We start from the raw sequence: 26,606 nt of genomic DNA on the forward strand, positions 1-26,606 counted from the left end.
TGAATTGTCCGGCGGCTTTGGAAGCCTATAGTTCTCCATTGCTTTCTCCATGGCAACCCCACAGCCAATCAAGAATCAACTCTTTACGGGCAGCACGGTAGCCTTGTGGTTAGCACAATTGCTTCACAGCTCCAGGGTCCCAGGTTCGATTCCAGCTTGGGTCACTGTCTGTGCGGAGTCTGCACGCCCTCCCCGTGTGTGCGTGGGTTTCCTCCGGGTGCTCCGGTTTCCTCCCACAGTCCAAAGATGTGCAGGTTAGGTGGATTGGCCATGATAAATTGCCCTTAGTGTCCAAAATTGCCCTTAGTGTTGGGTGGGGTTACTGGGTTATGGGGATAGGGTGGCGGTGTTGACCTTGGGTAGGGTGCTCTTTCCAAGAGCCAGTGCAGACTCGATGGGCCGAATGGCCTCCTTCTGCACTGTAAATTCTATGATAATCTATGAAACTTGCCAACCACCAGTATCCGCTGTAGTACAAATTGTTGTGATCATTTGAAATTTGGCATTCTTGAGTTTGTCCTGATTGAGTGCAAGGCAAAAAGCTTCAGTGACATGTCTCTCTCTCTTTTCAGCATAGTTCAGGTCTATTCTGTCTGTTTCAGATTAAGATGGAGCTGCCGACCCAACTACACGAGAGGCACCACTTGTTGTTCACCTTCTATCACGTCAGTTGTGACAACTCGAGCAAAGGCACCACCAAGAAGAGGGAAACCATCGAATCTCAAGGTGTATTCATTTTTTCAAAACCAATGAGATGGGCACATGCCATTATGATCAAGAAGAAAGCTCTACATTTATGTGGCGCCTTTCACCACCTCAGGGCGTCCCAAAGCGCTTTACAGCCGATGAAGTACTTCTTGAAGCGCAGTCACTGTTGCGATTTCGGAAACGCTGCCAGACGATTTGTGCACAGCAAGATCCCACAAATAATAATTGACCTAATCATCCATTTTTCTCCCCCTCAAATAAAAGGAGGAAAGGATGGCAATGGTGAGCAGGCTGGGCCTGAAGCTGGGAAGTAGGGTTTCCACTTTCAGCACAATCCCCATTCCAGCATTGATTGAAAAATATTTTCTTCCCGCCAACTCTATCCAGCCAAATGTCTGCCCAAACCCGTTGAATATTGGTGATGCAGAAATGTTACTTTTACGTTTGAAGACTGGATAACTTGGGAAAGTTTGATTAAGCCCAAGGCCTATATCAGTCTCCTGTCATCCACATGCACTCAATCGTTTTCATTTACTTTTTGAACGCTGAAGATGTATGATTTCAAAAGGGAATTGGATGGGTAATTGAGAGAAATTAACTTGCAAGATTATTGGGATAGAACGGGGGAATAGGACTGATTGGATTGCTCTACTGGGAACAGGCATGGACTCGATGGGCCAAATGGCCTCCTCCTTTGCCATTATGGTTCTACCACTCTCTTCTACAAATGGGTTTCCAACAAAAAAGTAAGCATTCTTAACCGGTGTCAATCCACCACCTCTTAATAAATAGCCTGATTTGAAATCACTGAACATCGCTTTTTTTTTGGGGGGGGGGGGGGGGGAGAGAGAGAGAGAGAGAGAGAGAGAGAGAGAGAGAGACGTGGCCAGTGTTAAGGGGCCTGCTTCTAGCTGTCAGTTTTTAACACTGGGGCAGAAACTCCAGTTGCGCTGAAGACAAATTGCACTTAACAGTTTACTAACTTTTGTGCCAATTCGACTGAATTGAACCTTAAAAAAAATAAAAAATGAAGTCTCTCTCTCTCTCTATCCCTCTCTATCTCTCTCTCTCTTTCTCTCTCACTCGCTCTCTCTCTCTCTTTCTCTCTCTCTCTCTCTCTGTCTCTCCTTGTCTCTCTCTCGTTCTCTCTCTGTCTCTCCTCTCTCTCTCTCTCTCTCTTCAGTCTTTATTTCCAATTTCCAGCATTTGTGGCATTGAACATTTTTGACGCAGATTAACAGAAGATAAATATTAGCCTGGGCACCTGGGAGAACGCTCCTGCTCATCTTCGAAACCGTGGCCATGGGATATTTTACATTTGTCTGAGAGAGCAGAAGAGAGTGTGGTTTTAACATCCCAGCAGACAGCACACAGATACAGTGCAACATCCCCTCTGTACTGCACTGCCTTAACCAGCTTGTGCCAATTTCCCCATGCTACTTAAACTAATAGCGCCGTCCAGTTTCACGCCACTCCTGTTGCAATTCCTAGGCTTCATGTGATGCTCACAGGCATCTAACAGTTCCAAATACACAGCTGTTTCTCTTTCTTCAATGATATACAACCGTAGTTTCAACCAATAGTTTTAAAAAACTGACAGAATCTAGTCAGAGTGAGAGATAAAGAGAAGATGTCAGAAATACTCAGCAGGGGGCAGCATGGTGGCACAGTGGTTAGCACTGCCGCCTCATGGCGCCGAGGTCCCAGGTTCGATCCCGGCCCCGGGTCACTGTCCGTGTGGAGTTTTCACATTCTCCCTGTGTCTGCGTGGTTCTCAACCCCCACAACGCAAAGATGTGCAGAGTACGTGGATTGGCCAGGCTAAAGTGCCCCTTGGAAAAAATGAATTGAGTACTCTAAATTTATATTTAAAAAAAAAAAGAAATACTCAGCAGGTCAGGCAGCATCTGTGGAGAAAGTATCAGTGCTTTTGGAAGGTCATCAACTTGAAGCATTAACTCTCTTTCTCTCCACAGATGCTGTCAGACCTGTTGCATATTTTCAGCATTTCCTGTTTTTATTTCAGTTTCCCAGAACCTACAATGTTCTATTTGTGAGTTAAATGGAGCCTTATTCTGTTATCAACCAGAATCAATTCTACAAACTGGAGCTGGAAAAATACTAATATTCAAAGGATAATTTTAATGTTCCTCAATTGATGACTTAAACATTTCAGTATTTACTTAGTTTCTAGAATTTTGATTTGCTTTTTTCGTATAAATTTAGAATATCCAATTCTTTTTTTCCCAATTACGGGGCACTTTAGTGTAGCCAATCCACCTAACCTGCACATCTTTGGGTTGTGGGGGTGAAACCCACGCAGACACGGGGAGAATGTGCAAACTCCACACGGACATCGACCCGGGGTCAGGATCGAACCAGGAATCTCGGCGCCGTGAGGCAGCAGTGCTAACCACTGCACCACCGTACTGCCCTCAGTTTCTATAATATCTTTAAATGTAAACTTAAAAAATATATATTTTTATTCGGGTATTTGCAAGTTTTTATAATAATAACAATAACAGCGACATAAACATGGTACAATAAACACTTCCACCCCATCCCAATCTTCGCATCCCCCAACAATAAAACAACAGTCTGCCCTGCAACCCCCGCCTCCCCCTCCGGGTGAACCCAACCATTGACCCTCTTAAGGTGAACTTTATTTTCTCGAGACTGAGAAACCCAGCCATGTCACTAACCCAGGTCTCTGCACTCGGGGGCTTCGAGTCCCTCCACATTAACAAGATCTGTCTCCGGGCTACCAGGGAGACAAAGGCCAAGACGTCGGCCTCTTTCGCCCCCTGAACTCCCGGCTCTTCCGACACTCCAAAGATCGCTACCTCCGGACTCGGCACCACCCGTGTTTTGAGTACCGTGGACATTGCCTTAGCGAAATCCTGCCAAAATCCTCTAAGCTTCGGGCATGCCCAAAACATGTGGAAATGATTTGCTGGGCTTCCCGCGCACCTCACACACCTGTCCTCTACCCCAAAAAACTTGCTCATCCGGGCCACCGTCATGTCTGCCCGGTGGACTACCTTGAATTGTATCAGGCTAAGCCTGGCATATGATGAGGATGTGTTAACCCTGCTTGGGGATCCGCCCACAGACCCGCCTCTACCTCTTTCCCCCCCGCCCCCCAGCTCGTCCTCCCACTTTCCCTTAGGCTTCTCCACCAGAGATTCCCCCGATTCCAAATGTTCCTGGTAAATATCTGATACCTTCCCCTCTCCCACCCAGGTACTGGAGACGACTCTGTCCTGTATCCCCCGTGGTTTAAATGTAAACTTTAATGGTCATTTTCTTGGCAGTAATCTATATATTTAGGAGTTATGTACAATGTCTTTGTTTCCAGATGTATTGTTTTCTCTCCCCCCCCCCCCCCCCTCTAAAAATGTCTAATTTTTAAAAAAATGTAATAAAATATTCCATTCTATTGCAATCTGACTGATCTCAGCACTGTGGGTGATTTCTCCCAGACGCTGTGTAATTGATGTGAAGTTCCTGTCTGTCAGTGCTGTCTTGCCAAACTCTGGAGTAACCTCTGAAACAAATGGTTTTAACAGCCTGGTTTCCTTTGCTCCTAGTCGGCTATGCCTGGCTTCCGCTGCTGAAAGATGGTCGGGTTGTAACCAGCGAGAATCAGATACCAGTTTCGGCTAACCTTCCCTTGGGCTATCTCAGTTACCAGGAGCTGGGAATGGGAAAGGTAAACTCCGTGACTCACTTTGGCCACCACTTGAATGACTAATGAGTTGGTTCGATTCCACAGTCAACCTGCATTCTTGCTCCGAGTTATTGGTGTCCAGTGCCAAGTTACAGCATTGCCTAATGTCATCTGCATCTGTTTATAGCTCCCTATTTAATATATAAAATGTACAATAATCTCTTTCTGCACTGCTCCCTGTGTGATAAAGGGGATTTTGTAAAATAATTTAGGAGCAATTTCTTTGCCCAGAAGAGTGTTTGAATGTGTGGATAACTGAGATGAACAGATCGATGTATTTAGCGGGAAATTGAATGAACGCACATCAGAGAAAAGGGAAGAATCCGCTAATGGGGTGAGAGGGGTGGAGAAGGTTCATGTGGGGGGTGTAAATGTCAGTACAGACCAGTTGGGCTGAATGGCTTGTACTGTATATTCTATATATTGACCTGGTATGGGGCTGCAGTCACCTGGGCTGGACAGTTTGGTGCGTCTGGTACTCCTCCCAAAAGGATAACTGGGCCAGTTAGATCTTAACAATCTGGCAGGTTCATGAAACCTGACCAAAGACAAACCTTTAGACCCTTGGGCACACGGGGTGAGGGGATTTCCAGACGGTCGGCAATGTTATGGATTTGTGACAAACTAGGATTGTGATGTAAAATATAAGTCTTGAATGCAACTCAGAGGTATTCTGTGGGCTGGGTTTTAGGGGGCACTACAGTCACTCTCCCCACCCAAATCCCGGCCGAAAAGTCGGGAGAGATCCCTGAGGTTGCTCAGCAGCAATTTAACGTGGGAGCGATGTTAATTGCTTCAGGGCGAGATTTCTGCCCTTATCTCAGGAGGAACTCCCGCTTAGAGAGCTGCCAGCCAATTGGATGACCAGATGTTCTGTAGCCTGACCAGCGCCAGTCAGGAATGGTTGGCCACAACTGGGACGGAACGCGGTCCCACCACGCTGAGGGGCCAGCTGAACCAGGCATTGGGGAGACAGGTTCAGGAGGCTGGGAGGAGGGGGGGGGGGGTGTTAAAGGGAGAGGTGATGAGGGTGGGTGGTTGCGGAAGGAGGATGCTGCCTCCGATGGTCCAGGGGATCTGCAAAGGGAGGCTCCACTTGCTCCACCCCACCTTCCTGACAACTGTCTGCACAGCTAAAGCTGCGTGGTGCTCGCAGAGGGCGAGCCTCCCGCAGAGGGCGAGCCTCCCGCAGAGGGCGAGCTTCCCGCAGAGCGTGGGCCTCCCCGGGGCACAGATAAAATACCAGCAAGGGTGGGTTCAGGCCTTCAATTGTTCATAAATTGGCCACTTAAGGGCCTCAATTGGCCCAGAGGTCTGAGGGTTGTCCAACATCTGCCCCGCCCTTGAGAAATTTCAGGCAGGTTGGGGGCTCAGCTCGGTAGGCAGTGGGAAGGTCGCCCACTGGAGTTTACCTGCCACCCCTGTCTTCAAACCTGCTGACGGAGGAGGATAGAGTCCAGCCCTATGGGTTGGTTACAATTAATTCTGTCATTGCACTTTGCAGCACTCTGGTCCTGAGGTCAAGTGGGTCGATGGAGCCAAACATATCTTCAAAGTCGCAACGCACCTTGTATCTACAGTTTATACTCAGGTCAGTTATCATGTTCTTCTTGTGATCTTTACACCGTTGGAAAATATCCCACCTGAGATTCAGGTATTTTGTGACTGTCAGAAGGAGGCCACAAGTAGAGTATTGTACCCAGGTCTGGTCACATGGCTTTGGGAAGGATGTGATGGGTCCTTGAGGAGGAGATTTGACCAGAATGGTTCACAGGGTTAGCTTGGAGGAGCTGGTGTTGTTCTTCCCACAACAAAAGAATATTCAGGAGGGATTTGATAAGAGTTTTACAAGGTTATGACAGGTTTAGATAATGTAGATGGGGGTCTTGTGGGTGATGTTCCTACCTCTGGACCAGAAGCTCTGGGGTCAAGCCCGTTCAGAACTTGATGGCCCAGAGGAAGTGTGTTAATAGCATGGCCAAACAGTTTGATTTTCAGCCTGCAAATCATTCCAATACGCTCACGGGCAGGCGGTAAGGGCGGGAGCGTTTCCTGGTCATTCATTCATAGAATTTACAGTGCAGAAGGAGGCCATTTGGCCCATCGAGTCTGCACCGGCTCTTGGAACGAGCACCCTACCCAAGGTCAACACCTCCACCCTATCCCCGTAACCCAGTAACCCCACCCAACACTAAGGGCAATTTTGGACACTAAGGGCAATTGATCATGGCCGATCCACCTAACCTGCACATCTTTGGACTGTGGGAGGAAACCGGAGCACCCGGAGGAAGCCCACGCACACACGGGGAGGATGTGCAGACTCCACACAGACAGTGACCCAAGCCGGAATCGAACCTGGGACCCTGGAGCTGTGAAGCGATTGTGCTATCCACAATGCTACCGTGCTGCACTGGGGCATGCTGCAGAGTGCAACGGTAAATCACTGCAGCACCTTTCCAAGCGTAATCCTGGGTGAATCCAATAGAAGTTCATGGTCACAGCGCCATCGTAGGGCCTGATACCTGGAGGAGGAGATAAGGGAGACAAAGAAAAACTGTTGTCATTTGCTGATGGTACAAGAATGCATGCAGTTGGAGAAGGAATGAACCACATGGCCTGTGAAGCCTGCTCCGCCATTTAATACAATCATCACTGATCTTGGGCTTCAACTCCGCTTTCCCGCCTACTTCCCATCTGTCTATTACAGCCTTAAATGTAATCAACATTGGAGCATTTACAAACTTCTGTGGGGTAGAGAATTCCAAAGATTGACTGCTCTTTGGCGGAAGAAATTTCTTCCATAGTATTGCTACAGAGCAGAAGGGGGCCACCCAGCCCATCGAGTTAGCACCAACCAACTGAAAGAACACCCTCCTAGACCCACTCCCCCACCCTATCCCCATGACCCCATCTGCACATCTTTGGACACGAAGGAGTGATTTAGCATGGCCAATCCACCTAACATGCATGTCTTTGGACTGTGGAAGTGCAAACTCCACACAGTCACCCGAGGCTGGAATTGAACCTGGATCCCTGGTGCTGTGAGGCAGCAGCGCTAACCACTGTGCCACTGTGCGCTCCTTATCTGGAGACCGTGTCCCCTGTGCTTTAGAATCCTCGACCAACAGAAACAATCTCTGTGTCCACCCTATCAAACACCTTTAAAATGTGAAGGTTTTAATGAGATCGCCTCTCAATCTGCTAACTCCAGAGAATATAGACCCAAGTTACTCAATCTTTCATCATAGGACAACTCCTCATCTCAGAGAACAATTTAGGAAACCTTCACTGTACCACCACCAACGTGAGATTACCCTTTCTGAAACATGGAGTCTAATACTGAGACAGCGGGCGCAATTTAACGAAAAACAAATCCCAGAGCCCATTCTGGTCGTTCCAGGCGCTTTGTGGGGACAGGTGCCTGGCTTGGCTCTCCTTGGCGAGGCCGGTAGATGTCGGGGGGCTGTTCGATCTGGTGGCAGCCTAGCTAAGTGAGCTTCTAAACTCTTTTAGCTTTGCAAATCTGAGTCCCGCCCATTGTGGGCAGGACCCAGATTGTGAGGTGTAACGGCCGACAGGAATTCTGGTGGGAGGCGGCCGGTGGATTGCGCCTAGTATTTCAGGTGTCATCCTACCCTGTACGATTGTGGCACGACCTCTTTACTTCTGTTCTCCAATCCCTTTGCAATAAAAGCCAGCACCCCATTTTCCTTCTCAATTGCTTGCTGCACATGTTTCTTGTACTAGCGCACCCAAATCTCTTTGAACATCAACACTGACAAGTTTCACACCTTTTCTAATGTTACCACCAAAGTGAATAAATTCACACTTCCCCACATTATACTCCATCTGCCTTCTTGTTGTCCATTCTCTTAACCTCTCTATATCTCTTTGCAGCCTCTCTGTGTCCTCCCCACAGCTCACTTTCCCACCTGGCTTGGTATCATCAGCAAACCTAGACATAATTAATCTCTGTCTCTTCGTCTGGGTCATCAATGCAAATTGTAAATAACTAAGACCCCAGGACTGATCCCTGCGGCACTCCACTATTCACACCCTGCCAACATGAAACTAGCCCTGACTGTGCCCACTCTCTGCTTTCTATCTGTTGACTAATCTCTATCCATGCTAATATATTCCTCCAACTCCCAGCCTGTCTATTTACCTTCAGTGTGGCACCTTATCAAATGCCTTTTGGAAATCTCAAAACATTAATGAGAGGACACAGATTAAGAAGTTGGATGATACATGAATTTCCATCCCTTTGATGATCCTACACAAAAGAAATATTCCCTTTTTTGTAAAATAATGCATCTTTTTCAAAGAAATTTCCAATTAAGGGCCAATTTGTCATGGTCAATCGACCTACCCTGCACATCTTTGGGTTTGGGGCTTGAGACCTACGCAGACATAGGGAGAATGTGCAAACTCCACATGGACAATGACCCGGGGCCGGGATCGAACCCGGGTCCTCGGTGCGGTGAGGCAGCAGTGCTAACCACTGCGCCACCGTGCCGCCCATAAAATAATGCGTTTAGTAAGGAATTATGCAGTTTTTGAAATAAAGACTTTGTCCATTCTCTCCCAACATCTGGTAAATTGACTGAATGCACGATGACTTTGGTGGAAAGATTTACGGTACTAATTTCTTCTTGGTCTTGTTTCCAGGACCAACATTTAAACAATTTCTTCCAGTACTGTCAAAAGTGCGACTCTGGGGCCCAGGCATCGGGAACGGAACTTGTCAAATTCCTCAAGGTAACTCCATCTCCTCAAGGTCAATGTCCGATCAGGATGATAGCCAGCAATGTGTGTCAGGATAGGATTAACTGGCCACATCACTTTTCTCTTGTGGGAAGAAAGAACACTATGGGATGGCCTATGGCAGTGTTTAAAACCATGACAGTTTTGCAAAGATTGGACAAGCCTGGTGCAGTTACAGTAAGGGGAAATGAGACAAGCGTATGAGGGAGCAGTAGGTTACGGTGATGGATTGATTTGAGAAAAGTTGGGAGCTGCCTCAGGTGGAGTCTCCGGAATGGACTGGCTGGGATGAATGGCTTGTTCCTGTGCCAGATATCCAACGTAATCCTATGTAATGCTCATTGACCTTGCATTGTCAAATACTGAACACAATTTTACTCCACAATAGAGGTATGAGGCATGCATTGCCTGGCAAATAGAAATAAAATGAGTGATCTCAGAATGGTTAATTAATCTTGGTAAGGTGTTTAGAGAAACATCTTTACGCACACCTGGCCAGTTCTCATCCCCAATCATTGTGCATTTTTGGAAACATGGAAAATAGGAGCAGGAGGAGGCCATTCAGTCCTTCGAACCAGCTCCGCCATTCATTATGATCAGGGCTCATCATCCAACTCAGTAGCCTCGTCCTGCCTTTACCCATATCCTTTGACCCCCTTATCCCCAAGTGATATATCTAACTGCTTCTTGAAAACATACAATATTTTGGCCTCAACTGCTTTCTGTGGTAGCGGATTCCACAGGCTCACCGCTCTCTGGGTGAAGAAATTGGATTGGGTTGGATTTGTTTATTGTCACGTGTACCGAGGTACAGTGAAAAGTGTCTTTCTGCGAGCAGCTCAACAGATCATTAAGTACATGGGAAGAAAAGGGAATAAAAGAAAATACATAATAGGGCAACACAAGGTACACAATGTAACTACATAAGCACCGGCATCGGGTGAAGCATACAGGGTGTAGTGTTAATGAGGTCAGTCCATAAAAGGGTCATTTAGGAGTCTGGTAACAGCGGGGAAGAAGCTGTTTTTGAGTCTGTTTGTGTGTGTTCTCAAACTTCTGTATCTCCTGCCCGATGGAAGAAGTTGGAAGAGTGAGTAAGCCGGGTGGGAGGGATCTTTGATTATGCTGCCCGCTTTCCCCAGGCAGCGGGAGGTGTAGATGGAGTCAATGGATGGGAGTCAGGTTCGTGTGATGGACTGGGAGGTGTTCACGACTCTCTGAAGTTTCTTGCGGTCTTGGGCCGAGCAGTTGCCATACCAGGCTGTGATGCAGCCTGATAGGATGCTTCTATGGTGCATCTGTAAAAGTTGGTAAGGGTTAATGTGGACATGCAGAATTTCCTTAGTTTCCTGAGGAAGTATAGGGGCTGTTGTACTTTCTTGGTGGTAGCGTCGACGTGGGTGGACCAGGACAGATTTTTTGAGATGTGCACCCCTAGGAATTTGAAACTGCTAACCATCTCCACCTCGGCCCCGTTGATGCTGACAGGGGTGTGTACAGTACTTTGCTTCCTGAAGTCAATGACCAGCTCTTTAATATTGCTGGCATTGAGGGAGAGATTGTTGTCGCTGCACCACTCCACTAGGTTCTCAATCTCCCTCCTGTATTCTGACTCGTCGTTATTCAAGATCCGACCCACTATGGTCGTATCGTCAGCAAACTTGTAGATGGAGTTGGAACCAAATTTTGCCACGCAGCCGTGTGTGGACAGGGAGTAGAGTAGGGTAGGTTCTCCTCATCTCAGTCCGAAATGGCCTACCCCGTATCCTCAAACTGTGACCCCTGGTTCTGGACACCCCCACCATCGGGAACATCCTTCCTCCATCTACCTGTCCAGTCCCGTTAGAATTTTATAGGTTTCTATGAGATCCCCCTTCATTCTTCTGAACTCCAGCGAATACAATCCTAACTGATTCAATCTCTCCTCATACGTCAGTCCCACCATCCCAGGAATCAGTCTGGTAAACCTTCGCCGCACTCCCTCTAGAGCAAGAACATCCTTCCTCAGATAAGGAGACCAAGACTGCGCACAATATTCGAGGTGTGGCCTCGCCGAGACCCTGTATAATTGCAGCAAGATATCGCTGCTCCTGTACTTGAATCCTCTCGCAATGAAGGCCAACATACCATTTGCCTTCGTTACCGAGTCCTGTACCTGCATGCTTACCTTCAGTGACTGGTGTACGAGGACACCCAGGTCTCGTTGGACATTCCCCTCTCCTAATTTATCGCCATTCAGATAATAGTCCGATTTCTCGTTTTTGCTACCAAAGTGGATAACCTCGTTTTTATCCACATTCTGCTTCATCTGCCATGCATTTGCCCACTCACTCAGCCTGTCCAAATCACACTGAAGGATCTCTGCATCCTCCTCACAGCTCACCCTCCCACCCAACTTGGTGTCATCTGCAAATTTGGAGATTTTACATTTTCTTCCCTTATTTAAATCATTTATATGTATTGTGAATAACTAGGGTCCTAGCACCGACCCCTGCGGTACCCCACTAGTCACTGTAGGGGTCCTAGCACCAACCCTTGCGGTACCCCACTAGTCACTGCTGGGGTCCTAGCACCGGTCCCTGCGGTACCCCACTAGTCACTGCCTGCCAATATGAAAAAGACCCGTTAATTCCTACTCTTTGTTTCCTGTCTGCAAGCGAGTTTTCTATCCATCTCAATACACTACCCCTAATCACATGCACTTTAATTTTTCATGCTAATCTCTTATGTGGGACTTTATCAAAGACCTTCTCAAAATCCAAATAAACCACATCCACTGGCTCCCCCTCATCAACTCTACTAGTTACATCCTCAAAGAATTCCAGTAGATTTGTTAAGCATGATGTCCCCTTCATAAATCCATGCTGACTCTGTCCGATCCTGCCACTGTTTTCTAAAAATCTTTGATAATGGATTGTAGAATTTTTCCCATTACTGATGTCAGGCTAACTGGTCTGTAATTCCCTGCTTTCTCTCGACCTCCCTTTTTAAATAGTGGAGTTACATTCACGACCCTCCAATCTGCAGTAACTGTTCCAGAGTCTATAGAATCCTGGAAGATGACCGCCAATGCATCCACTATTTCTAGCCACTCTGGGCTGTATCAGGCCCTGGGGATTTATCAGCCTTCAATGCCAACAGTTTCACGAACACCATTTCTCCACTGATATTGATCGCCTTCAGTTCCTCCCATTTAGTTTAAACTTCTCATGTCTGCTCAACATTGCGTGCATAGCTTATTAAAAATGGAGCATTGCACCAATATTTGGTTAAAATTTCTCTGTTTTACTTTTACACTTTTATCTGGAGTTATTACAAATGAGCAATTGTTCAGATCCTCACAAACACAATGGCCGGAATTCTCCAGCCGTTGGGATCCCCTATTCCCGCGGCAGCACACCCCCGCCCGCAGGTTTCCCGGCAACGTGGGGGGGCTTCAATGGGAAATCCCATTGACAAGCAGCAGAAGTATAGAATCCCTCCCCCAGCGAAAGGCTCGCCGTCGAGAAAATGCGACTGGGGGAACCAGGGAATCTTGCCCCGTAGAATAGTGTAGAATTTTACGTCACTGGAGGCCATTTGGCCCATTGATTCTGTTCCGGCTCTTTGAAAAAGCTATTTGATGAAAGGTCAAATATATATTCATAATTTTATCCAGTTAGTCCCTATTTCCCTCTGCTTGTTCCCCATTGTCCTCCAAATGATTCCTTTATGTTGCTGGCTGTTTGTATCATCTTGGAAACACTTTGTTGAAGACAAGAGTATTCTTGTTTTAGTGATTGTCTTTGTGTCTATTTGAAGCCCCTTCTGAAGAATATCCTCATCTTTCAGGGTGGTAGTGAGCATGAACACCATTATTGTAGAGTTTGGCAATGAGGGCTTTGATTCCCTCAAATGGGTGATCAAAGCCAGACTGCCAACTGGAAGTGCGGAGCTCTGGGCATGACCAATCCAAAGGGAGGAAAGGCAATCCAATCTCCCCAGTAACCCCCACCCACCTCTATCCCATTGCCATGTTGTTTCGGAGTCCTATCACCCTGTAACTTCTTGCATTGAGATAGCACCTTTGAAAGGGTCGGGACAAAACCTCTGAGGACAAGAGTGATGTGATAATGTTGGAAGCCTGGCAGCCAATTTGCGCACAGCAAGATTCCAGTGATGTCAATAAGCACTTGATCTTTTTGAAGGTGTTGGTTGAGGACACTGGGAGGGGGGGGGGGAGGGGGGGTGGAATCTCCTCTGCTGTTCGAATACAGCTGTGGGATCTTCATTGTCTGCCCGAGAGGGCAGGTGGGGCCTCATATTAATACCTTCATCCATGAGGGTAATGTGCCCCAAGAAGTATTGCAGAGTCCCATGGAGTTGGCATCTTGATTTCCCCCCTCAAATGGTGCTTGACGCAAGATAGAAAGCGGGTAAACTGGTGGTTTGGGGAGTTGGGATATTCTGTTGGTGACTCCAGGTTAATGTCGGGTGGGATTGTATTCCTGTATCTCGGAATTCTGCAACTCCCCTTCCTTTCAGAGCCTGCATGCAATGGAAAGCCATGTGATGATCAATTTCCTGCCCACGATCCTGAACCAATTGTTCCGTGTGCTTGCAAGGGCCACACAGGAGGATGTCGCTGTTAATGTTACAAGGTAAATAAAATGTTTCTGGGTATTGTTAATTTATTTTGAGGGTCAATACGCTCAAAATCTCTTGAATTCTAAAGGGAAAAATCCTCTATTTTCTGAAATGTTGCTGCTTGAATGTTTACAACAGGGGACGAGCGCTAAAAATAGAATTATCAGTGAGCTACAGATTTAGGTTAAGAACACCCATGACAACATTATCTTGAGCAACTGCTATTTGTCCAGCCTCAAATAATAAATGGTCGGTTCTACAAAAGGACCAATTGTTGATACATAATTCATCGTGTGGGAGTTCAAAGTGATTAGTGCAGAATATCAAAAAAAGAGCAATGATTTTTCATTCCTGGAACCTGGGATCAAATCCTGTGCAGACACTGCACATCAATGTTCCATCCTTTTAGTTGTACAGTTAACTCAATTGCGGCACAAATCCTAGTGAATATGTACAGACAAACCTCTCTCCTTCTTTGACTGAGTTTGCAAATATTCTTGTTCATTGTCTCTTCCGCATTCTTGTTTTATCACCCGCTTTCTGCCAATCTCACTGATATTTTCTTAAAGCTGCAATCTCAAATTCACAGGCCTTCTGGAGGCCAGCAAATGCTGGAAATGCTCGGCAGGGCATGCACACATACAGGCCCACACACACAGGCCCATATACACAGGCCCATACGCACGCACGCACAGGCCCACATACACAGGTTCGCCCATACAGGCCCAAACACACAGGCCCACACATGGACACACACAGACCCACACACGTGCACACATACACACAGGCCACACACTCACTCGCATGCCCACGCACACAGGCCCGCACACAGACACAGGCCCACACGCGCACACACAGGTCCACGCGCACACACACACACACACACACACACACACAATAGTGAACACAAGCATAGTTGTTTACATCTGAGGAGGGAGAAATGTGATTGATGGTTAACCTCCCTCTTTTATTTCGGTTTCCAGCATTTGCAGTATTTTGCCTTTGTATTTTATCTCTGTTTCCATGCTAATCTTTGATTTCATGAAATTCTCTTTCCTAGAGTTCTTGTACATATCGTCTCACAGTGTCATGAAGGATTGGAACACTATCTGAGATCCTACATAAAGGTACTTCTGATAGTGAAATCACCACAATGTAATGAAATCTGAATGCCGGAATGGTAACGTCAATGTAACTACACCGGGAGCATCAAACTGAGCCCTGCATCTTGTGAATCAATTGGAGCTGCATTTGCTTATTCCTGATTCACTCACTGAACCTTTGCCCTCATCATTTGACCCTAAATTTAAACGGTCAGTTACTTTGGCGCAACTACGTTCCTCTTCCAATTTGGGGTTTTGAATCTTGTTCCACGTCGAGGTGAAGATGCGTTAACGGAAGACGGTATTGACCCTTAATGATTGGCGTATGGGGCTGAATTTTGAGTTGCAGGAGTGGCTGAGCAGGGCTGGGGGGGGGGGGGGGGGGGTGTATTCAATTTGGAGGGCATCACTGGACTCAAACATCTCCAGACGGTTTCAAACAAAGGTGAAGACAGAAACTGGGAGCCCAGTTAACAGCCATTAAGCTCCTCGAAGAGCTTGTTAAGGGCCATGAGATGATTTTCCAATTGGAAATCGCTGAACTGTAACAGACTGGTGCACACCAGCTCACACCTGATTGGGTTCAATGTGAGGAGCTGCAAAGATTTTTGTTGAAACCGGAATAGGTTTTGTGTCCCAGGTGTGTTACCTACGAAATCCGGCACAGGTCTGTTTGACTGGCTGCACAGCCAGTTCTCTGAGCGCTGAGGGCTCTGGCCCTCTTTATCGTGCAAGGCAGCGGCAGGCACCGCCATGGCCACTATCTGCCTTCAGCACTCCTGCTGCAACAGGCGGCCCCTGCCCTCTTGCAGAGCTCGACATCACTGGCCCAAGTAAGGCATTGACATTTGAAGATTGTATCAAAGGATCGAGGGACCCAGTCCTCATCCAGCATTGGGCTTCTGACCCCCAATTCATAGAATCATAGAATTTACAGTGCAGAAGGAGGCCATTCGGCCCATCGAGTCTGCACCAGCCTTTGGGAAGAGCACCCCACCCAAGCCCACACCTCCATCCTATCCCCGTAACCGAACCTACCCTTTTTGGACAATAAGGGCAATTTAGCGTGGCCAATTCACCTAACCTGGACATCTTTGGACTGTGGGAGGAAACCGGAGCACCCGGAGGAAACCCACGCAGACACGGGGAGAACGTGCAGACTCCGCACAGACAGCGACCCAAGCTGGGAATCGAACCTGGCACTGTGAAGCAACTGTGCTAACCACTGTGCTACCGTGCTGCCCAAACTCCCGGTGTTTAACCAGCCGAAGGTTAAACCAAACTGTTTTCAGGTTCACCAATGTGTGTACAGTTGTACAGACGAGGTTTGTATCCCCTCACATGTCGAAGATCTAATTGAGATATTTGGGTGTGGAACACTCTCCCCAAAAAGCTGCTACGGGCTGAGGGTCAATGGAAAATTTCAGACTGATCGATTGACAGCTTTTACAAAGAGTTATCCAGACTTGAAACGTTAGCTCTGTTCTCTCTCCACAGACGCTGTCAGGCCAGCTGAGATGGTCCAGCATTTTCTGTTCTTGTTTCAGATTCCAGCATCGGCAGTAATTAGCTTTTATCACGATGTTGATAGATCTCTGTTGGGAAAGGGAATTAAATTTTATGGAATTTGAGCAGTTAAATGGGATTACAAGGGAGATCAGACGTGAACTAATCAAATGGCAGAATTATACTTGAGGGGCTGAATGACCTTCTCCTGTTGCTCTTGTCCCGTTTTAATCCAGTAATCAGTGGGTTATGCTGATACCTTTCAAACAGCCCTCAGGAATGGTACCCTGAACATTGTATTGCAGCCTGTACTTTTTATTTTCACATTTAAAATAGGTGTAACCTAGTGACGGGTGTCGATGTTAAATCCCAGCAACAGTTCGTAGAATCCCTGCAGTACAGAAAGAGGCCAGTTTGGCCCATCAAGTCTGCACCAACCCTTTGAAGGACCACCCTACCTTAGGCCCTATCCCTGTCCTGTAACTTCTCCTCAAGGGGCAATTTAGCATGTCCAAGCCGCCTAACCTGCACATCTTTGGACAGTGGGAAGAAACCAGAGCACCCGGAGGAAACCCACGCAGACACGGGGAGGAAGTGCAAACTCCACAGGGTCACCCAAGGTGGGAATCGAACCCTTTCCGTCCTCCCAACTTTTGTTTACTTTCCCCAGTTCGTCTTCAAAACGGAGCCTTACAATTCCTCCAAATGCAAGACGGTACACGAAGAGTTAACCAAATCCATGACTGTTCTGCTCCGAACAACGGCCGACTTTCTGACCTGCAACAAACTGCTCAAGGTAGATTAAAGTTAAGTTTCTTGTAATTTGTTTTTTTAAAAAGCCCTCTGAGCCAGCTGCAAAAGCAGCTTTGGCAAGCCGCGCTGTGTACTCACTGTCCGCGGATAACTGTTTCATCGGGGTTCGGGGTCAATGCCGTTTTGTGAAATCTTTTTTGTGTCAAACAAATGCTCACTGAAACAGGTTCATGGACAGATTGTTCATGCCGGTTCCGGCGATATTTCCATTCCTGTATCACGCTCTAAAATGGGGGCCGCTTTGAGCTCCCATATTTAAATTCGCACTTTGCGCTGCTATTGAATTGTTTGCTAACAGAGTGAGTTGATGATGTGGAGATGCCGGTGTTGGACTGGGGTGAGCACAGTAAGAAGAGTGAGTTGAGGAAGCTCATGTGGATCATTACAGCCGACACAGACTCGATTAGTCGAACGGTCCCTCCCTGTGCTGAAAAATTCCATGTAATTATTATTTGGAACTTTAGTTCCGAGATACTAATTTCCTGATTTTATTACCCATCTGAAATATTGCGAGTATTTGGGCGCAAATTGATCCCAGAGTCTATTTGCAGTACCTGCACACCATTTATTAAGTAATTCATAAATCCAGTAAGGTTTTAAGACAAATGTTTTTTTTCACCCAGAGAGGGCGAGAATGTGGACCTCACTCCCACAGGGAGTGGTTGAGGTGAATGATATCGAAACATTTAAGGGGAAGCTGGATAAACACATGAGGGAGAAAGGAATAGACGGATGTACTGATGTGGGGAGATGACCAGGGAGTGGGAGGAGGATCGTGTGCGGCGTAAACGCCAGCATGGACCAGTTGGGCCGAATGGCCTGTTTCTGTGCTGTAAATTCAACATAATGAACAGGCAGTGGCAGTCACGCTGAAGTATGGGAGAGTAGATGGGTGTTGTGGTAGTGGTCCCTAGTAATCGAGAGGGCCAGGTGTTAATACTCTGGGACATGGGTTCAAATCGCACCACGGCATCTGGTGTAATTTAAATTTAAGTAGTAATCCGGAATATCAGTAACGATGACCATAAAACTAGTTAGAGAAGGAAATCGGCCGTCCTTAACCGGTCTGGCCTACAGGTGACTCCAGACCCACAGCAATGTGGTTGACTCTGAAATGACCGAGTGAGACACTCAGTTCAAGGGACAATTCGGGACGGGCAACAAATACAGGTCCAGCCCAGCGACGCCCGCATCCCATGAAGGAATTTAAAAGGCTATGAACATAGCAGATAATGGGTGGTATGTTCTGGGCATTCTCGCTGGCGGATCCATTGCAGTCCTGGCGACAGTGCACCTCGGCTGCGGACTTGGCGGCAGCAAGGGCTTCGTTCAACAGGAAACACCGTTGACAGCGGCGAGACCAGAAGGTCCTCCCGCCAGCCACTGTCGATCTGCTCTCCGCCACTGAGGGGCAGGAAGGTCCCAGGCCACGACTGCACAGGCGTCGAATTTAAGCGATGGTACTGGGATTGCCCGTGTTAATTGTTGATTTTGAAGTGCTGTCATCGTCATTACAACAGCGAATGTTCGTAGACAGGAGATTTTCGATCAATTCAAGTGTCTTCTTACCTGTACATAATGCATCATAGAGGTTTCATAGCATCATCTTGTGACAACTGAGATTTCAAAATTCCGTTCTTTATACTTACAGCTTTTGTTTCTTTTCAGTATTCCTGGTTTTTCCTGGAGGCATTGATCAAGTCAATGGCTCAGCACCTTATCGAAACCGGCAAACTGAAGGTAAGTCCCTCATGTCCGTTACCGATGTGTAGGAGGATTTCTGCAGGGGGGGAGGAGGCCCACACGGATGAGAATATCAGCGTAGGTCAGTTGGCTGGATGGCCTATTACTGTCCTGTATGTTGTATCAATTGTGGGTTTTTGTTTGGTTAATTTTCACCGACATATCCATCTAATTAGATGTTTCTGAGCTATTAAACTGTGTTAATCATTTTCAACTCTTGCCCTTAATCTGGTGTTTGAACGCGCTGTTGGTTGTTTAACGAATGAATCCAAGTATCCAAGCAACTTCACATCTGTTTTGTATTTTGTTTTTGTCCAGCTGTCTGCCATTGCATAGCCAGAATGTGAATTATTGCAGTGTTTCACATTACTCCTGCTCTGGGAGGAGTCGCGAATGACATTGGGTAGGAATGAGTGAAGTGGTTTAAAACCCCAGATGAAGGAATAGGAAATATAAACACTGAAACACCCAGATTCGGACGGTTGTGGGTTCAAGTCTCACTCCAGAGAGCTCAGCACAACATCCAGGCGGACACGGGCAGCCGAGTACTGAGGGAGTGCCGCACTGTCAGAGGGTCAGTACTGAGGGAGTGCTGCACTGTCAGAGGGTCAGTACTGAGGCAGTGCTGCACTGTCAGAGGGTCAGTACTGAGTGAGTGCCGCACTGTCAGAGGGTCAGTACTGAGGGAGTGCCGCACTGTCAGAGGGTCAGTACTGAGGGAGTGCTGCACTGTCAGAGGGTCAGTACTGAGGCAGTGCTGCACTGTCAGAGGGTCAGTACTGAGTGAGTGCCGCACTGTCAGAGGGTCAGTACTGAGGGAGTGCCGCACTGTCAGAGGGTCAGTACTGAGGGAGTGCTGCACTGTCAGAGGGTCAGTACTGAGGGAGTGCCGCTCTGTCAGAGGGTCAGTACTGAGGGAGTGCTGTACTGTCAGAGGGTCAGTACTGAGGGAGTGCTGCACTTTCAGAGAGTCAGTACTGAGGGAGCGCCGCACTGTCAGAGGGTCAGTACTGAGGGAGTGCTGCACTGTCAGAGGGTCAGTACTGAGGGAGTGCTGCACTGTCAGAGGGTCAGTACTGAGGGAGTGCTGCACTGTCAGAGGGTCAGTACTGAGGGAGTGCTGCACTGTCAGAGAGTCAGTACTGAGGGAGCGCCGCACTGTCAGAGGGTCAGTACTGAGGGAGTGCTGTACTGTCAGAGGGTCAGTACTGAGGGAGTGCTGCACTTTCAGAGAGTCAGTACTGAGGGAGCGCCGCACTGTCAGAGGGTCAGTACTGAGGGAGTGCTGCACTGTCAGAGGGTCAGTACTGAGGGAGTGCTGCACTGTCAGAGGGTCAGTACTGAGGGAGTGCTGCACTGTCAGAGGGTCAGTACTGAGGGAGTGCCGCACTGTCAGAGGGTCAGTACTGAGGGAGTGCCGCACTGTCAGAGGGTCAGTACTGAGGGAGTGCCGCACTGTCAGAGAGTCAGTACTGAGGGAGCGCCGCACTGTCAGAGGGTCAGCACTGAGGGAGTGCCGCACTGTCAGAGAGTCAGTACTGAGGGAGCGCCGCACTGTCAGAGGGTCAGTACTGAGGGAGCGCCGCACTGTCAGAGGGTCAGTACTGAGGGAGTGCCGCACTGTCAGAGGGTCAGTACTGAGGGAGCGCCGCACTGTCAGAGGGTCAGTACTGAGGGAGGGCTGCACTGTCACAGGGTCAGTACTGAGGGAGTGCTGCACTGTCAGAGGGTCAGTACTGAGTGAGTGCCGCACTGTCAGAGGGTCAGTACTGAGGGAGCGCCGCACTGTCAGAGGGTCAGTACTGAGGGAGGGCTGCACTGTCACAGGGTCAGTACTGAGGGAGTGCCGCACTGTCAGAGGGTCAGTACTGAGGGAGCGCCGCACTGTCAGAGGGTCAGTACTGAGGGAGGGCTGCACTGTCACAGGGTCAGTACTGAGGGAGTGCTGCACTGTCAGAGGGTCAGTACTGAGTGAGTGCCGCACTGTCAGAGGGTCTGTACTGAGGGAGTGCCGCACTGTCAGAGGGTCAGTACTGAGGGAGTGCTGCATTGTCGGAGGGTCAGTACTGAGGGAGTGCTGCACTGTCAGAGGGTCAGTACTGAGGGAGTGCTGCACTGTCAGAGGGTCAGTACTGAGGGAGTGCTGCACTGTCAGAGGGTCAGTACTGAGGGAGTGCCGCACTGTCAGAGGGTCAGTACTGAGGGAGTGCCGCACTGTCAGAGGGTCAGTACTGAGGGAGGGCTGCACTGTCACAGGGTCAGTACTGAGGGAGTGCCGCACTGTCAGAGGGTCAGTACTGAGGGAGTGCTGCACTGTCAGAGGGTCAGTACTGAGGGAGTGCCGCACTGTCAGAGGTTCAGTACTGAGGGAGTGCTGCACTGTCTGAGGGTCAGTACTGAGGGAGTGCCGCACTGTCAGAGGGTCAGTACTGAGGGAGAGCCGCACTGTCAGAGGGTCAGTGCTGAGGGAGTGCTGCACTGTCAGAGGGTCAGTACTGAGGGAGGGCCGCACTGTCAGAGGGTCAGTGCTGAGGGAGTGCCGCACTGTCAGAGGTTCAGTACTGAGGGAGAGCCGCACTGTCAGAGGTTCAGTACTGAGGGAGAGCCGCACTGTCAGAGGGTCAGTACTGAGGGAGTGCCGCACTGTCAGAGGTTCAGTACTGAGGGAGTGCTGCACTGTCTGAGGGTCAGTACTGAGGGAGTGCCGCACTGTCAGAGGGTCAGTACTGAGGGAGTGCCGCACTGTCAGAGGGTCAGTACTGAGGGAGTGCCGCACTGTCAGAGGGTCAGTACTGAGGGAGTGCTGCACTGTCAGAGGGTCAGTACTGAGGGAGAGCCGCACTGTCAGAGGGTCAGTACTGAGGGAGTGCCGCACTGTCAGAGGGTCAGTACTGAGGGAGTGCCGCACTGTCAGAGGTTCAGTACTGAGGGAGAGCCGCACTGTTAGAGGGTCAGTACTGAGGGAGTGCCGCACTGTCAGAGGGTCAGTACTGAGGGAGTGCTGCACTGTCAGAGGTCAGTACTGAGGGAGTGCTGCACTGTCAGAGGGTCAGTACTGAGGGAGTGCTGCACTGTCAGAGGGTCAGCACTGAGGGAGTGCTGCACTGTCAGAGGGTCAGTACTGAGGGAGTGCTGCACTGTCAGAGGGTCAGTACTGAGGGAGTGCTGCAGTGTCAGAGGGTCAGTACTGAGGGAGTGCCGCACTGACAGAGGGTCAGTACTGAGGGAGTGCTGCACTGTCAGAGGTCAGTACTGAGGGAGTGCTGCACTGTCAGAGGTCAGTACTGAGGGAGTGCCGCACTGACAGAGGGTCAGTACTGAGGGAGTGCTGCACTGTCAGAGGTTCAGTACTGAGGGAGTGCCGCACTGTCTTGGGTCAGTACTGAGGGAGTGCCGCACTGTCAGAGGGTCAGTACTGAGGGAGTGCTGCACTGTCTTGGGTCAGTACTGAGGGAGTGCCAAACTGTCAGAGGGTCAGTACTGAGGGAGTGCCGCACTGACAGAGGGTCAGTACTGAGGGAGTGCCGCACTGTCAGAGGGTCAGTACTGAGGGAGTGCTGCACTGTCAGAGGGTCAGTACTGAGGGAATGCTGCGAGGGTTGTGAAAGGACCCCTTGGCACTATCTTGAAGAAGAGCAGGAAGGTTAACTGTGGTGTTCTGGTTGTTAATTATCCCTTATGCAACATCACTAAAAACATTATCTGTTCATGATCTCATTGCTGTTCTTGGAATCTTGCTGTGCACAAAATGGCTGTCACGTTTTCAATATTACAACAATGTTGACACCTCAGAAGGTGCTTCACTTGATGTTCGTTGGTTGCCTCATGAGGAAAGGTGAGCAAGTTGGGCCCCTACTTATTGGAGTTCAGAAGTATGAGAGGTGGCCTTATTGAAACGTAAGGGGCGCGATTCTCCGGATCCCCAGTCGTGTGTTTGTTGGCGACGCCCCATTCGCTGGCGGCGAGATCCTACCTTCCTGCCGCTTGTCAATGGCATTTCCCAATGTAACCACCCCACGCCGCTGGGGGTATCTAGAACTAGGGAATTAGTTTTGAAGGGGAGACTCCCTGGGCGGGATTCTCCCATCCCGCAGCAGAGTCACCACGCCGTCGTAAACGCCATTCCGTTTTACAACGGCGTGAACGGGCCGCTCCCACGTCTAATTCAGGCCCCTACAGGGGGCCAGCACAGGGGGCCCCCTAAAGGGGGCGCTGGAGCAGTTCACACCGCTCCAGCTGCCGATCCCGGCGCGAACTGTGCACCGCGGGATCCGCGCATGCGCAGTGGCGCCAATGCACGCATGCGTGGTGGCCTCCTTCAACGCGCCGGCCCCGACGCAACATGGCGCAGGGCTACACGGACCGGCGCGTAGGAAAGAAGGGCCCCCGCCACAGAAGCCGGCCACGTAGAATCGGCGGCCCGGCCACGTAGAGCGGCCCGCAACCGGCGTCGTGCCAACCACGCCGGCGCCACTACGGAGAATCGGGTGCCGGCGTCGGGGCGGCATGGCCCGTTCGCGGGGTTCTCCGGCCTGGCGCGGGGCTGGGAGAATCCCGCCCCCTATTTTGGAACAGAGGTGAGGATCAATTTTTGGGGGGGGTCCATTAGTCTGTGGAATTCTCTCCCCAGAGTGGAGGCTGCACGTCATTGAAAAGATTAAAGACTGAATTGGGCAGATTTCTGATCGACGAGGGAGGTGAGGGTTATGAGCGATGGACAAGAAAGTTGAGATAAGGCCAGTGTCAAGTCATCCACAATCTTATTATGGCAGAGCAGGGTTGAGGGGTGAAAATGGCCAACACCTGCTTCTATTTCTGGAATTTCTACTTTCCCGTTAGATTGGCTGGCCGTTCTCCAAGGAGACTCCACCTGCTGCCAATGAGTGCTCATTACGCCCTTATCATTCAGGCCATGATACAAAATCTGGGCAATCCTGAAATCATGAAAATTGCTTTGGGCCTATTCCCTAGAGCTTAGAAGAATGGGAGGTGACCTCATTGAGTACAACATTCTTACAGGGTAGATGCAGGAAGGATGTTTCTCCATGGATTTTGGCGGTGGGGCCCGGGGGGGGGGCATTATCTAGAACCAGGGAACATAGTCTCGGTATAAGGGGCAGGCCATTTCAGTGTGAGATGAGTGTGATGTTCTTTGTGGTTCTTGTTCTCAGGATGGATGTTGTAGTGTTCACAAAGACCACAGAAGCTAAGTTCACAAACAAAGCTAACATTTATTTACACTACTTAAATTAATTTCGACCACTTAGTCCTAAAGTAAACAATAAGCTAATTTATAATCTGGACTCAACTACACGAGTCTCAACACTCTATCTAACACTGTACTGCACTATCTATCACTTCTCTCTCCAGCTCTCCTCTCCAGCCCTCTCCCAGAGATCTGTGAGTCACCACTTTATATACTTCTGTAACCAGCTCCATCTACTGGTTATCTACATCATTACATTAACCTTTGCTATCTCTACATTTTCTCTAATGTCACAATCAGGAGGAATTCCTTCAATTAGAGGGCGGTTAATCTTTGGGATTCACAGTCCAGAGGACTGTGGAAGCTCTGCCAATGAGTTTGTTCAAGACGTATTGACAGATATTTCAATATTAAAGATAGCAAAGGATGTGGGAAAATTTGAGGTAGATCAGCCATAATCTAGTTGAATGGTGGAACAGGCTTGAGAGGCTGAAGGGCCTGCTCCTCTTTCCTATGTCTCTGTATACTTCACAGATGCAAGTCACTGTCCTAATATCAGAAACGCGGCACCCAGTTTGTGCACAGCAAGATCCCACAAATAACCACGCGACGCCAACATAACGATGTTGACTTGACTGACAAACCTTGGTCAGGTCGAGACCTTCCCCAGCTCCACTTTGAAACAGTGGCCAAGGCACCTTTTACAATGACCGGACAGGGCAAATGCTGCCTCGGTTTAATGTCTCATTTGAAAGACAGCACCTCCGACGGTGCAGCGCTCTGCCAACACTGTACTGGGAGCCCGCCAGCTGAAGTCGGATAAGGACTCTTTGTGGCTGATGTGACCTCGTCTTTAGATTGAGTCGCAGTAACTGCTTGTGGTGTTAAAAATGCGCAAACGTGAATGTGATAAAACAAGCTTCAAATTTTCCAGCCGTTTGTGCAGAAATTATTTAACTTTTCAGCAATAAATTCGGGGTGCTGGGCAAGAATAAAGATCCCTCTACTCTTCCCGAGAATTTCAGTTAAATCGCTCCTTCACTGTGGCCGAGTCAAAATCCCGGCACTCCGGACCTCCGGTGGGGACTGGTCGGAGAAGGTCGCGCATAAGGTGGCTCCGGCCATGGCCTTTGCTTTTTGGACTTTTTAACCCAACGTCCGGGGATTTTGGTCATCAAAACCGGCCCATCGTATGGGATTAGGAATTTGTCGGCGAAAATATGTTGAAGTCTATGATGAAGGTTGGTGGCAAGAAGATTACAGGGGCTTCGAGAGAACCAGTCAGCTCGCGAGGCCCAGCAGGAGGGAAGGCAGTGGACACGGCCTCGGTTATGGCTCCTCATATCAGGGTGCAAATACTGACTGGGGTGATGGCGCAAGAATTTGAAAAACAGTTTGCGAAGCATTTTGAGGAGCAGGGTAGGGTGATGATGGAAACCCTTAAGCGGTCAATTGAGGAGGCAATTGACCCAATTCGGGAGAAGCTGGAAAACATTTTGGAGGCGGTGAAGGAGCATGGAGAGGCGCTGAAGGGTGTGGAGGCGCCATTGTCACGGCATGGTGATAGAATCACCTGGTTGGAAGCCGAGATGTTTCTGGCCTTGGAGAACAGGCCAAGGAGACAGAACCTCAGATTCGTGGGGTTGATGGAGGGCCCAAAGCCAACTGAGTACTTTTCTCAGATGTCTCAAGGTTTTGGGGGGACATGGGCGATTGTCCCTCCCAGAGTTGGATCAGGCCCCCGAGTACTCCAGCAGAAGTGTCGGGCGAATGAGACGCCGCGGGTGGTTGTTATTGGATTCCACACCAGGAGAAGGGGCTGGTTCTGCAATGAGCCAGAGTGAACGGGACTCGAGGTGGGAAGGAAGCATCATGAGGATATCCCAGCGGAGTTAGTGAAGCAGCGGGCAGCTTCTAATAAGGTGAAGTCAGCGCTACTCAGCGGGGGATTCAGGTTTGGAGTGGTGGACCCCGTGAGGCTGAGAGTGACATTTTGGTCCAAAGATCATTTTTTCATGGTCGCAGTCAGTGGTTTTGTGTTTTATAAAATGAAAACTTTAATAAAAATACTTGAAAAGAAATTCAGGAACTCCCTCCCTAACAGCACTGTGGGTGTTCCTCCCTACACCACACGGACTGCAATGCTTCAAGATGGCGGCACACAACCACCACCTTGAGGGCAATTAGGGATGGGCAATAAATGATCGCCTAGTCCGCGATGTCCACACCCTATGAAAGAATGAGGAAAATTATGGTACACACTCTTGTATCAATGTGAGATTTTGATTTTCTGAGTCAGATATTTACCTTGTAATTCTTGTAAAGTATTAACGTTTTACATCAAATTGTGGACAGTTTGTGTCTTCCCCAACAATTACTTGCATTTACTGAGCATGATTAATGTAAT

General features: G+C 48.9%; 1 protein-coding gene across 15 annotated transcripts in view; it reads left to right on the plus strand.

Annotated features, from left to right (window-relative positions):
* Positions 1–26,606, plus strand: part of LOC140391521 (dedicator of cytokinesis protein 9-like) — a 407,496-nt gene that overhangs the window by 240,022 nt on the left and 140,868 nt on the right. For all 15 annotated transcript variants that reach the window (XM_072476084.1, XM_072476085.1, XM_072476095.1 and 12 more), the window contains exons 20-27: positions 603–726; positions 4,299–4,420; positions 5,943–6,029; positions 9,107–9,196; positions 13,727–13,842; positions 14,889–14,955; positions 17,108–17,233; positions 18,919–18,990. In XM_072476084.1, the coding sequence (XP_072332185.1) occupies positions 603–726; positions 4,299–4,420; positions 5,943–6,029; positions 9,107–9,196; positions 13,727–13,842; positions 14,889–14,955; positions 17,108–17,233; positions 18,919–18,990 (804 nt within the window). The remainder of the gene's footprint in view (positions 1–602; positions 727–4,298; positions 4,421–5,942; positions 6,030–9,106; positions 9,197–13,726; positions 13,843–14,888; positions 14,956–17,107; positions 17,234–18,918; positions 18,991–26,606) is intronic.

This window comes from Scyliorhinus torazame, chromosome 15 (assembly GCF_047496885.1).
Source record: "Scyliorhinus torazame isolate Kashiwa2021f chromosome 15, sScyTor2.1, whole genome shotgun sequence".
NCBI lineage: Eukaryota > Metazoa > Chordata > Chondrichthyes > Carcharhiniformes > Scyliorhinidae > Scyliorhinus > Scyliorhinus torazame.